Source organism: Erythranthe guttata, chromosome 5, assembly GCF_056151865.1.
Source record: "Erythranthe guttata isolate IM_541 chromosome 5, IM_541, whole genome shotgun sequence".
Lineage (NCBI taxonomy): Eukaryota > Viridiplantae > Streptophyta > Magnoliopsida > Lamiales > Phrymaceae > Erythranthe > Erythranthe guttata.
The window spans coordinates 6,714,227-6,728,179 of record NC_142537.1 but is presented as its reverse complement, the minus strand read 5'-3'; the positions used below and the strand labels follow the sequence as shown (position 1 = coordinate 6,728,179).

The following is a 13,953-nucleotide window of genomic DNA, read 5'->3' as shown; positions in this document are numbered from 1 at the left end:
GATGAAAATATCAAATTAAAGTAACCATTATTATCCCTTTTTCAATTCAATCTACAAAAACTATGAACAAGAGTTAAATCACTGTGTTTAAATTAATAATTATTTGTTGTTGATTCGAGTCGAGTTGAGTCGAGCCGACCACGTATTTGTACAAGTTTGTTTGAATGTTTTATCAAGCTTTTACAGTTGTGTTTAACAAAACGGGCTCTTACTTTCTACGTAATTCTCTTGAACTCCTTGGTCTACATTATTTATCCTAAATATGCGACAAGAGAAAAAAAAGGCCGGATTATCTTTTAATTATTCTTGATACCAAAATCATCCGACTCGATTATATTACCATATTAATGATATTCGTATTCAAATAAATTCAATCAATGATTGCCACGCGTAACCAAGGGATTCGTTCACTTCGCGTCATCCATATGTCAGCAAGACGCCTAGTCATGAGATAAAATCATTTTCAAAATGATCCAATCACAACGTGCCACGTATTTAGGGGGATGCCACATGTCGTCCATTTTGCGCAAATCAACGTCACGACTCTCTTTCATTCCTCTATAAAAAAAAACTCTCTATTTCACCATTGCAGTATGCATTGTTTTCCTTCAACTTCTTTCTTCTACAAAGAAATGTTTGTTTCAAGTTATTAAGAGAGAACCTTTGAGGGTAAATGAGGTAAGAAACTTTTATATTTTGTACATTACAATCTTCAAATTTCATTACAAGGGTTATTTTTATTTAAAATATTTGAACTCTTCTCTTTGTGCAGGGTAAACAAGCAACCGAAGACTCTCCGGAAGATTGATTCCAAAAATATGTTTGTCCAATCATTACCTTGATCATGATATCTATAAGATCCTCGAGAAACAATAGTCTTGCCTCAACTTTTTTCGTCAAGAAGTCTCTTGACTGAGGATTCTTGTCTTTTTAAATACCGTTTCTTGATCCTATTCGCTTTTCGATAAACGGGGGCGGTCGATGATTCCCCCTGCATGTCTGGACGACACTCATAAATCCTTCGGGATCTCATTTTTTAATCAATAACCATTTATCTTCCTCTTATTTTTTTCCCTAAATCAGATTATTTCATTGATTCCCAATTAATTTCCCAACATAAATCCATAATTAAAGAAAAAAGTAAGTTTTCCCTTTTTACCCTTTATACTACTAGTACATATTTTTTCTTGAATTAAGAAAGGTTTCTTCTTCTAAGGTTTTTGGCAATTAACAAAGTTTTTTGTGGCTTTCAGGAAAAGAGAAGCTCTTTACATCTTTGTTGAGGCAGTAGATCTGAAAAATTGATTGAAATTTCAATCGTAATCAATTGGCGACATTAAATTTCCCCGAAACAATGTTGGACAGTTGGACATCAACAAAATAATCCAAATACGGAAAAGCTATGAAGAAGAAAAACGGTTGTTTGATTAAAAACAATGGTCTCGAAGGAATCATGTGTGTCGTGCAGGGTTGCAGGGGGAATCATCCAGCGCCCCCATTTATGAACAATCTAATAGGAACAAGAAAAAATATGTAAAAAGACAAGGATTCTCAATCAAGACACCTCTTGAAGTAAAATGTAGAGGGCAACACTATTGTTTCATAGCGATCTATATTGATGTCAATTTAATAATGAAAAATTCGTGGATTTGAATTTATTGATTGTATCCAAATAGATTTTTCTCTCTAATTTTTACACCATATCTTAAGCTATCAATATGGGTATCGATATCTATGGCCCGTTTGACTAAGCTTACGTTAAACAGTTTATAAGCTCTTACATTAGATAATATATCTTAAGAGCTAATATACTATTTTTACTCATTATAAGATCTTAAATAAATTAGTTTATTTTACATACACTCCTAGATACCAAATAAACTAGGGATAAAATCAAGCCAAAATCATCATTTGACATACTCCTGGAGAGGCGAAAGTACTATACTACCTTTATCTGCAATTTTATGCCAAGCTGCATTCAACATTTATGGTCCTGCATTTATTTCACAAAACCCCCTCATCACAAAAGTCCAATTACAATGAGCCCAAATTTATTTCTTATTTTTAAGATAAATCCAAAACATCTTTTATTAATAAAAATTAATTAATTATCACAATTTTACCCTTACCTTAGGGTTGAATATAAATATACGTAATATTTGTTCTCTTAATATCACGTTCTCAATCTCACCCACAAATCTCGCCCTTGAACATAACGTGTATCTCTCTTTTTTCTCTCTAGATTTATTTTTTCTGTTCTATTCACCGTTGCAGATTTCCTTATGTTCACCTCTTCTTCTCCCCACCGGCGCTGCCCCAACCCCCACCCAAGGACGCTCCAGCCGCCGCCCCAGCCGCTGTCTGGATCTGATCCCTAACCTGGCCCTATTCTTGCCCGCTTGTTCAGCTTGTAGTTGTACTCTCGATGATGAAGATGATGTGGACGAGCTCCCCCTTTTACGGTTCTTGTTCGGCTCCATTACGCCTTCGATTATTACTCCTTTGTGCCCGTGCAGCCTTGCCTCAGCATTATTATAATAAATATTATAAATATACAGATGATACACAAGTGGCATTGTTGTACCAGCTAAACAACATCTTCATTTTCATTTTTCGTAATTTTTATTTTTCAATATCTGTTTTTAAGATTATTACCGTGCATTTTTATTTTTTTATTTTTTTGGTGAATTGGTATCGTATTTTCCATTTCTATAAACTTTTAGTCCGTTCCTAATAATTTTAGTATCCCTAAAATTTTAGTTGGTTTTGAAGATTAACTTAATCCTCTATAAACATATGTACAAAAATTATTGTGCTTTTCAATAATTATGTACATAATTTTATAGTGGTTTTCAATAATTAACCTAATTCACTATAAAAATTTACTCAAAAATTATTGTGGTTTTCGATAAATTTATGCTTATTTTATATTAGTTTTTACTTTAATTTCATAGTGGTTTTCGATAACTTTAGTGGTTTTCATGTTATATAGTTGTTATACAGAGTGGTTTTCATGTTTATATGTTTTCATGCTTATACAGAGTGGTTTTTATTTTAAAAAAATGGAAATAAAATAAAAAAACCATTTAAAAAAATTGAAATTAAGAAAAAAGAAAAACCATGAAAAAACGAAAATAAAAATAAAACCATTTTTTTAAATTAAAATAAAAAACATGAAAAATATAAATAAGAATAAAAAAATTTCAAATAAAAAACCGAAAATAAAAAAAATAAAAAAAATTACAAAATTTTCTTTTAAATCGAAATAAAGAAAATCATTAAAAAAATAAAAAAGAAAAGGACAAAAAAAAAACTGAATTGACGTGATAAGGAGGGTAATTAATTTTTGGAGAAGATTTGGGTGTAGATTATGGGTATAATTTTTTTAAAATTAAATAATTATATAATTAATAGTTAGTGGGGGCATATATGGTTTTTCAGGCCCATTGGATTTATCTCAAATATCATTTATAAATAAATGATTTATCAAGAATTAAAATCTCAACGAAGGGTGTTTGGCATATAGCCCATTATTATTATTATTATTATTATTATTATTATTATTATTATTATTATTATTATTATTATTATTATTATTATTATTATTATTATTATTATTATTATTATTATTATTATTATTATTATTATTATTATTATTATTATTATTATTATTATTATTATTATTATTATTATTATTATTATTATTATTATTATTATTATTATTATTATTATTATTATTATTATTATTATTATTATTATTATTATTATTATTATTATTATTATTATTATTATTATTATTATTATTATTATTATTATTATTATTATTATTATTATTATTATTATTATTAGGGGTCTTAAGATATAGGTCCCTGGTGACAAAACTAATTAGAACTAAATGACAACCTCAACTAAACATTTGCTTCACATCCTTTATTAAATTCATTCCAAAAATGCCCTTTTACTCATCTTTATTTTTTCAATTTTCACTATACATTTTTTACGTTAATATATATAAACAATTTTTTTTCCTTATTTATAACATTTTTTTGAAACTTACGTTTTATTTTTCTTCTTTTTTTATTAAATAATTCAGCAAATTTTAAAAATACTATGGTATACTATGGTGTACTATGTTGTACTATGTTGTACTATCGTTTTTACACTATTATTAAAAAAAAATCTACAATATTATATAAAATTACAAAACAAAACTCGTTTTTCGTTTTTGTTAATTCAATATATATATATATATATATATATATATATATATATATATATATATATATATATATATATATATATATATATATATATATATATATATATATATATATATATATATTTATTTATTTATTTATTTTTTAATATTTTATTTGTTGTACTATTATAGTAGACTGTGGTATACTACGGTCCACTATGGTCTACTATGGTGTACTATCAAACCCTTGCAACCAACAAACACACAATCCTCGCCAACCCTAGCCGTCAAACCCTAGCCACCAACGTCTGCATCCATCGCAACCATAGTCACCTACGAACTTTGGGAAATCCAGATTTACGATTTTGAACCCAAATCAAACAAAATATCTTGAAGATCGAGATCAAATCTCCACCATAATTAACCACATCCCGCCGCCACAACCACAACAACCCCTCGCCGCCATCTCGACCACCACAGCCCGCCGGCTTGACCACCACAGCCCGCCGCCGCCGCCTCCTCCTCCACAGCCCCGCCGCCATCCCGACCACCACAGCCCGCCGCCTAGACCACCACAATCGCCGATGCCGACTCAACCACCATAGCCCCCACCGCCGCCTCGACTACCACAACCCCTCGCCGCCATCTCAACCACCACAGCCCGCCGCTTCGACCACAGCCCGCCGCAGCCGCCTCCTCCTCCACCACAGCCCCGCCGCCGCCCTTTCCATCACAACCCCTGGTTCGGCTACTACTGAATTAATTAGAAAGAGAGGTGTGTGGGGATGGAGAGGTGAGAGAGAGAGCGAGAAATAAAAAACGGATTGAAAAAGATACGGAGATCGTGTGAGCGATGGAGGAAGAGAGAGAACGTGAGAGAAATCAAAAAACGAAATAAATCTGAATTGGAGAAACGTGAATATATGTAGGTTATATAATTTAGGGTATAAGGGCAATATAGGGATAAAAAAAAATTAGGGATGTAGCCCATATATTATTTGAAATTAAGGATTTAATTAAAAAAATGAATTTAAACTTGTCATCTAGTTCAACTTCGGTTTCATTTGAGGGGCTCATAGCATATTAACCCTTATTATTATTATTATTATTATTATTATTATTATTATTATTATTATTATTATTATTATTATTATTATTATTGTTTTTTTTTTCTTGTTTGTTTAATTTATATATTTTTTTGTTAACTTTTTTTGATTATTTTTTTTAATTTTATTTTTAAATCAATATGTTTACAGTATTGAAAATAACTATATTTAACTGTAGTACACTATAGTCAGTCGTATTTATGTACTTTTTTTTTTACCCCATATTTTTAGACGACCAATTATGTACACACAGGCTTATACAAAAAAAAAATTCTTAAACACCTACAACAAAAATTTACAAATTTCAATTTTTATATTATAAATCACCTCATAACCAATAAAATACAAATCGAAAATGCACAAATATATGCATATGTAACTACATGTTACTATATATAACTAGTAATGTATTGTAATATACAATAATGTGTACAATCTGTTGAATATTGTAACTTGAAACATATGTCACTTCAACCAAACTTTTTGACACATTCAATGAGAGGATCAATGGCTTTCATTAAGCTGCAATTGCAAATTCAAACAAAAAAAAAAAACAAATTATTTTAATGGAAATCAAAAAAAATTGAATAAACATCAAAACACTCAAAAATCAAGAAACACTAAAGAAACAAGAGATAGAGAGAGAGAGAGAGAGAGAGGTTGTAGCTGCAAAATATTACAAATTTTAGATTAAACCGCCAATGATTCGTCACCCCAAGCGCCTCCTACCAAAACCCTAGCCGCCGCTAACCACCCAAGGTTCCGCGCTCACAAATGAAAATAATTATATAAATAAATCTGACAATTAAAAAAATGAACAAAATTGCCATCAAAATATAGATCTCGACGAGAGGAGTTATAACTAGAGAGAGAGTTATGACATTGGGAAGCAACTTCGCCGGTTGGAGATCTATGGTGGCGAAATTTGAATCTAATAGTTGAGAGAGGAAGAGAGAGATTACTGTGAGTGGTTGGAGTTTAAAACTACCTTTAAAAGGACAGTTTATGTACTTCAGAGTGGGCGAGGGCGTCTGTCAAATTAATTTCAAAATGGAGACGATATGCACCAGGATATGATTAAATTGGTAGTTAGTTATTTATAATTTGCATATGAGGGGTCCTTAACATAATTCCCAGAATAAAAAGATGTGATAAATGCACTTTTAATAAAAATCTTATTTGGTTACCATGAGCTTACTTTGTGAATTTTTAAGATTTTTTTGAAGAATATTACCAAATACTTTAAAAGAGAGTATAAGCTCTTAAACATTTTACACGGTATTTTAACCATCTTATAAATTTAGCCAAAGTCAAAATTTGTTTCTATAATGAGAGCTATTTAAAATTATTGGCATTAGAAAATCAAAATTTAGTGTTAAATATGGACACTGAAAAGGAAATTAATCCTTCACCTAATGGCTAATAGTACTTCCACCCACGTGATTCTCACGTACCAATTGAAGGGCAAAATTGTACTTTCACGTGACCTTAACGCACCATTTTCTCCATTCAACTTTCAACAAGAATGACTAGTCAACCATTGTTGCCCCCATTTCTCTACACCCCCATTTTTTTCTTTCTTTCTTTCAGACTTCATTTTCTCTCTCTCGCAAAGATAGAGTAATTCTTCTTGATTCTCAACCGCAAGAATTGTTCTGAAAACCAATTCGATTTTCGAGGGAGAGAGAGAATGCCAATTAGAGATGGCGGCTTACGCAACTCTACTTTCTCTTGTAGGCATCAGGATAGGATAAAAATGACTAATCCCGAATTTAGAATTTAGTGATTTTGTGAAAACTTGAAAAAATAATATTTTTGAGTAGAAAAAGTAGAATACAAATGTTTTGTGGATGAAAAAATTACTTCTCTTTTTGTTTTGTTTTTTTTTTTTTTTTGTCTTGTCTTACAATCATCTCTAGCACTCATAGACTTGCAACTCTTTTAATTCTAACTTAATACTTAGAAAAATCAAAAGACAATTGTCTATACATCTAGACAATGGTGCTTCAAACATCCATTTATTTTAATATTCAATCATCCTCTTATTCTAACATGAATGCCCACTTCTTCCAACATGAATGCCCACTTATTCCAATATTGAATTGCCACTAATTCCAATATTGAATTCACATTTATTCAATTTATTCCAACATTGCCTCCCGTAAATTGAATTTGCTTTTGACTCCCAAACCTTCCACATTTTTCGAAAAAACGGGACCTCCAAGTGGCTTCATGAAAATTTTCGCAAGAGAGATAATTAAGCGAATTGTATCAAGTCTTGAGACGGGAGCAAATACATTATTGAAGTATTCTCCTTCTTTTTGCTTGTATCCTTTTGCAACAAGCATCGCCTTGTATTTGTTGATGGAACCATCAAGATTGAGTTTTGTTATGAACACTCATTTCACACCAATAGGAGATTTGTGTGAAGGTAAAGGTGTGAGCTCCCAAGTTTCATTTTTTTCAATCGCCTTGATCTCTTCTTTCATCGCTTGATTCCACTTTTCTTCTTTTGAGGCTTCTTCAAATGAGATTGGATCCTCCCCGGCAAAGAAAATAGAATTTGTTGCATTCACCTCCTCCGTTTCATCATAGAGTTCTCTCAAACTCCTTGTTTTTCTTGACGGGGGTGATGGTGAATTTTGTGGGGATTCATTTTCACCATCATTTGGTTCCATTGCTTGAGAATCGTCTTCTTCGTCTCCAAGGGTCTGCCAAGTTAATGATTCTGAATTTTTTGAAAAATCATAAGAGGATTTTTCATCAAAACGAACATCCCAACTTATCACATTTTTTTTCGTTTGAGGATTGTAAAGCTTGTAAGCTTTTGACCTCTCACTATAGCCAATGAAAATGCATTTTTCGGCTTTATCGTCGAGCTTGGTCCTCATAGCATTTGGAATATGTGAATATGCAAGACAACCAAATGTTTTAAGATGACTGACATTTGGCTTCTTACCATACCACACCCATTTGGAGTAGAATTCTCCAAGCTCTTCGTCGGTGATCGGTTGATCAAATAAACGGCACAAGCGACCGCTTCAGCCCCAAACTCCAATGGAATATTCTTCTTTTTCAACATACACGGAACCATATCCATGATTGTTCGATTTTTTCGCTCCGCCACACCATTTTGTTGCGGTGTATATCGGGCCGTCAATTCATGTCTAATCCCATGGATTCGACAAAATTCTTCAAATAAAGAAGATAAATATTCTCCACCACGATCACTCCTCAATTTTATTTTGAAACCGGAAAATTTCTCAACTTGGATATTAAAATCTTTGAAGCACGAAAGAGTTTCGGATTTTTCTTTCACAAAATAAGCCCAAACTTTTCTTGTAAAATTATCAATAAATAACAAGAAATAGCGATTACCACCGAGGGAGGGAACTTGAAATGGTCCACAAAGGTCACTGTGAATGAGCTCAAATGGTGACTTTGATTTCCAAATTGACTTGGAAGGAAATGGCTCTCGGTGTTGCTTTCCCAATTGGCATACTTCACAAATTTCGTCCATGGCTTTCATGTTCGGCAATCCCTGAACAATTGCCTTGTTTGATAACTCCTTCAAACTTTGGAAATTAAGATGCCCAAACCGATCATGCCACAACTTTGACGCATCGTCCTTCACAGTTAAATGGCAAGAGGCTTCAAAATTATCAAGTTTGATCGGAAAAATATTATTTCCGGTCATACCGATATTTGCAATGTGTTGATCCTTCTTTTTCAAAACGCAAGTGAAGTCGTCGAAAAATATGTTGAAACCTTTCCTCATCAAGTGACCAACACTTAGCAAATTACTTGCCAAGTTAGGTACATAGTAAACCTCGGACATTGTTTCGACTTTTCCGGATTTTGTATTGAAGACAATTTCTCCAACATCTTCTAATTCGTAGGTGTATCCATCTCCAAGCGTAACTGTCCCATAGCTAGATTCGACAAGATTTGAGAATAATTTTTTATTCCCCGTCATGTGCTTGCTCGCACCACTATCCAAATACTAAGTATTTTCAAAGCTACCGTTAGATGCAATCAATAAAGTCTCCATATTTTTGACTTTATTTTGATGCAAATAACCAACTTCTTGCCTTTTTTCTGGATATTTTTCCCAACAATCATTGATTTTGTGTCCCGGTTTATGACAATAATGACACTCAATGTAAGGCATTGTACATTTACATGATCCTCGTCCTTGGTCTCTTCCTCTTTGAAAATTGTTCGGAAAATATTTCTCCTCCTCTTTCGCCTCATCATTTGATTTGGCTTGTCCACGGTAATTGTTGTAAAAGTTTCTTCCTCCTTTTATTTGGCCACGACCTCGGCCACGTCCACGGAACGAGCCACGGCCTCCTGTGAATGTAACTTGGAATTTTAATGCGTGATCCGAAGAAAAAAATTGAGGATTTCTGATACGAACCCCGTAGAACATGTTACGAGACCCAATACCCTACGCGGAAGCAAGATCGAAGACACCCAAAAACAAAGATTCAAGTTTGGCGGAAGCAAGGAACAATGACCCCATAGCTATAAAGAGCTAGAAACCATTATTATCAAGGTGAAATATAATATTGACCCCGTGGTTATAGAGAACCAGAAACCAATACTATGGCGCTAAGAAAGTTACAAGAATCCACTTGTAAAATCCCGAAGGTTGCTGTAGAACAGCGGAGGAGAATTGATTTCTCAAAATACTCAAATATTCATTAAAATTCGTCTTAGAAAATAAGCCAAATTGGCAACCTATTTATAAGGTCTAAAAAGACTCTTTTTTCACAAGGAAAAGGACTCCTACCTAAACTATAATAAGGAAACTTGTAAATAAGCAAATACTAACCATAAAAGACTCTAAAATAATAAAAACATAATAAAACCTAAATTAAAAACGTGAATAAGTAAACTAAATAACTTGATCTTCAAGTCGGCTTCTCGATCACCCTTCTAATCTCGCGACATTAGGCTGTGCACGTGCATGCAATTAAAGCTCAATTGCGACACTGTTCCACTTCGAATATCTCTTCGCTCAAAACATGAAAGTTGTAGATCTTTCAGTTAGCTTTCCGAATCATTTTGAATCATCTCAATCGGACTTCGGATGCGAGAGTTATAACCCGAATGGTAAACTCTGCCAGAATAGGCGAGAATCTCGGATGCATGGAATTCGACTTGTCCAACGACTTCTTCTCTTTCTTTTCTTCCAATTCCAAGCCACGGACTCTTCAATAGTCTTATTCAGCCCTTTACTCTCCATGGACAGCTCGAATAATGTCTTTAAACTCGTACGCTTTCGCGTCTTCCAATTCTTTGTCATGGAGCATCTCTGGATCGTATCATTCTCCCCCTCTTTAAAAGGATTCGTCCTCGAATCCGGACAAATATCACAAGGAGTATAAACAAAATTGACTTCATGATCAACCTCCCTCTTTGGCAGCATACTAACACATCGTTGCACCACATCGCAGAACACACCATCTTGCAGCCATTGAAATGTGTACGAACATGGATATTTTGTAGCTCGAATTCCCAATGCGTCCAACCTCTGTATAGAGAATGGATGAAGCATCTCTCTAGGCACCGCTATCTCATCAACATTCACACTGAGAGTTTGCACTTTGTTTAGCTCGACATTAACTTCATTGCATGGCTGACTCATATCATTCTCCACCTCTTCAAAAGGATTCGTCCTCGAATCCGAATCTTCAATTTCTTCTTCGAGTGGTGGGGCGGTTTTGCACTTTTGATCCTCCTCGGGCTGCAACTCTAAAATATCGTCTTGCATCCCTTCAATTTTTACACCAATGCTTTCCACGATGCCTTGAACATTTTCCTCCATGGGAATTTCAATGTTATCATTCCTCTGAGGTGGTGACACGTAAATAATATTTTTCTCCTTTGTAGAATCATCCTCAATGTTGGACCACAAGTTCACGAATTGCTTGCTCGGACACTCTCCTCTCTTAGTCTTGAATTGCTGCTCGGTTTTTGATTTCTCTCTTTTAGGCATTTGTAACGATTCTCTCACCATGCTTGCTGGAGAACTCCTTTGCGATTCCCACCTCGGCGAACTCCGTTCTTCAAACTTAGTAGCTTGCCTCAACCTTTGCAATTGTAAGTCCCTATAATATTGTGAAGGGACAAACCTCCTTCTCATGATTGCCTTCATGGACTCCCAATCTTCAATTGGTGGTTCGCCACAGCGGCGCCTACTTAAGACAAATTGGTCCCACCAAGTAATTGCATAGTCAATGAACGCTTCGACGGCGAGCTTCACCTTCTTCTTTTCGGAATAATAATGACAATCGAATACGAGCTCAAGCTTTCTTTCCAATTCAATGTACGCATTAGGATCACTCTTACCTTGGAAAGATGGTATTGTCAACTTGATAGACCTGATGTTTTGATAAATGCCATCTCTTTCTCCACCAAAATTGCCTCGGCTCGATGTTTCCAATTTGGACCCTCGTCTCATACTCTCCCTCCTTGATTTTGTAGCATTTACACCAAAATTTCCATCACAATCTACCTCTTTATCGGGATAAGGTATGACTGGTTGGTGAACATCACGTCGTACGTATGGCCCTCGAACATGTTGATCTTTGCGTAGTTCCTTTAGTTGGGTAACAATTCCTTCCATCCGATCTTGGAGTTCTTGGAAGCGTTTGTCCATTGACGTCCTACGCTGCTCAATTCTTTCTCCGTAATAACCGGCCTTCTTGGACATGATCAAAGAAATATCTTTTTTTTTTTTTTTTTTTTTTTGAGACACTAACAAACTCTTAGACTCTAAGAAGCTTCAACAAAAATAAATTTCGAATATTTGTTTTTTTTTTTTTTTTTGTGACGAAGACTCTAGACAAAACCTAACTTAGACTCTAAGAAGCTTCAAACAAAAATAATTTCGAATTTTTGTTTTTTTTTTTTTTTTTTGACGAAGACTCGAGACAAAACCTAACTTAGACTCAAAGAAACTCAAAACAAAATAACCAAAAATTCGATTTAATTTTATTTTTGACTCTAAACAACTGAACGAAGAATAAGAGAAAAGAGGACTAGAAGACTCGACAAAAGATAAAACAAAACCACGATGACACGAACAAGACTGACTCAAAAATAAAGATAAAGATAGGTGAAACCTGTTTTGGATGTTGGCTCTGATACCAACTGATACGAACCCCGTAGAACTTGTTACGAGACCCAATACCCTACGCGGAAGCAAGATCGAAGACACCCAAAAACAAAGATTCAAGTTTGGCGGAAGCAAGGAACAATGACCCCATAGCTATAAAGAGCTAGAAACCATTATTATCAAGGTGAAATATAATATTGACCCCGTGGTTATAGAGAACCAGAAACCAATACTATGGCGCTAAGAAAGTTACAAGAATCCACTTGTAAAATCCCGAAGGTTGCTGTAGAACAGCGGAGGAGAATTGATTTCTCAAAATACTCAAATATTCATTAAAATTCGTCTTAGAAAATAAGCCAAATTGGCAACCTATTTATAAGGTCAAAAAAGACTCCTTTTTCACAAGGAAAAGGACTCCTACCTAAACTATAATAAGGAAACTTGTAAATAAGCAAATACTAACCATAAAAGACTCTAAAATAATAAAAACATAATAAAACCTAAATTAAAAACGTGAATAAGTAAACTAAATAACTTGATCTTCAAGCCGGCTTCTCGATCACCCTTCTAATCTCGCGACATTGGGCTGTGCACGTGCATGCAATTAAAGCTCAATTTCGACACTGTTACACTTCAAATATCTCTTCGCTCAAAACATGCAAGTTGTAGATCTTTCAGTTAGATTTCCGAATCATTTTGAATCATCTCAATCGGACTTCGGATGCGAGAGTTATAACCCGAATGGTAAACTCTGCCAGAATAGGCGAGAATCTCGGATGCATGGAATTCGACTTGTCCAACGACTTCTTCTCTTTCTTTTCTTCCAATTCCAATCCACGGACTCTTCAATAGTCTTATTCAGCCCTTTACTCTCCATGGACAGCTCGAATAATGTCCTTAAACTCGTACGCTTTCGCGTCTTCCAATTCTTTGTCATGGAGCATCTCTGGATCGTATCAATTTCTTTGAAGGATCCTTGCTTCGTGTGCCTCCAATCGTCCTTGTAGACTCTCCAACGCCATTGATGAAAGATCTTGTGACTCTTCGATAGCCACAACAACATGATCAAATTTCACCGGCAAGCTTCGCATAATTTTTTCGACAACCCTTTGGGTTTCCATGACTTCGCCATTTGTCGCCATTTGATTTACAAGAGAGGTGATTCTTGTAAAATATTCAACAATTTTTTCGTTTTCTTTCATCTCCAATTTTTCGAATTCAGCCCTCAAAGATTGCAAACGAACCTTCTTTACTTCATTTTTCCCGACATAGGTTGTTTGTAGAATTTCCCATGCCTCCATGGAACTACTCGCCTTGGTTAGTCTTTCATAGACGGGAACTTCGATGGCTTAATATATTTGGAAAAGAGCTTTTCGATCTTTTTGCCTTTTGGTTCTCAAAGTTTGCCTTTGTGCATTCGTCAATTGATCCTCATTTTCGAGAGTCTGAACACCGTCTTCAACAACGCTCCAAATGTCTTGTAATTCAAGGCAAAGCTTCATAAGATTACTCCAATAATCGAA

The 13,953-nt window shown here is 34.3% G+C and overlaps 1 protein-coding gene and 1 long non-coding RNA gene across 2 annotated transcripts; one reads left to right on the top strand and one right to left on the bottom strand.

Moving 5' to 3' along the window:
• Positions 1-589: 589 nt before the first annotated feature.
• Positions 590-1,658, top strand: LOC148770514 (uncharacterized). Its single transcript, XR_016031239.1, has 3 exons — positions 590-678; positions 773-1,140; positions 1,254-1,658. It is a non-coding gene; the product is annotated as an uncharacterized LOC148770514 (long non-coding RNA).
• An 11,728-nt stretch (positions 1,659-13,386) lies between these two features.
• Positions 13,387-13,731, bottom strand: LOC148770513 (uncharacterized). Its single transcript, XM_088817880.1, has one exon. The coding sequence runs from the start codon at positions 13,729-13,731 to the stop codon at positions 13,387-13,389; it is 345 nt and encodes a 114-aa protein (XP_088674006.1).
• Between the last annotated feature and the right edge of the window lie 222 nt (positions 13,732-13,953).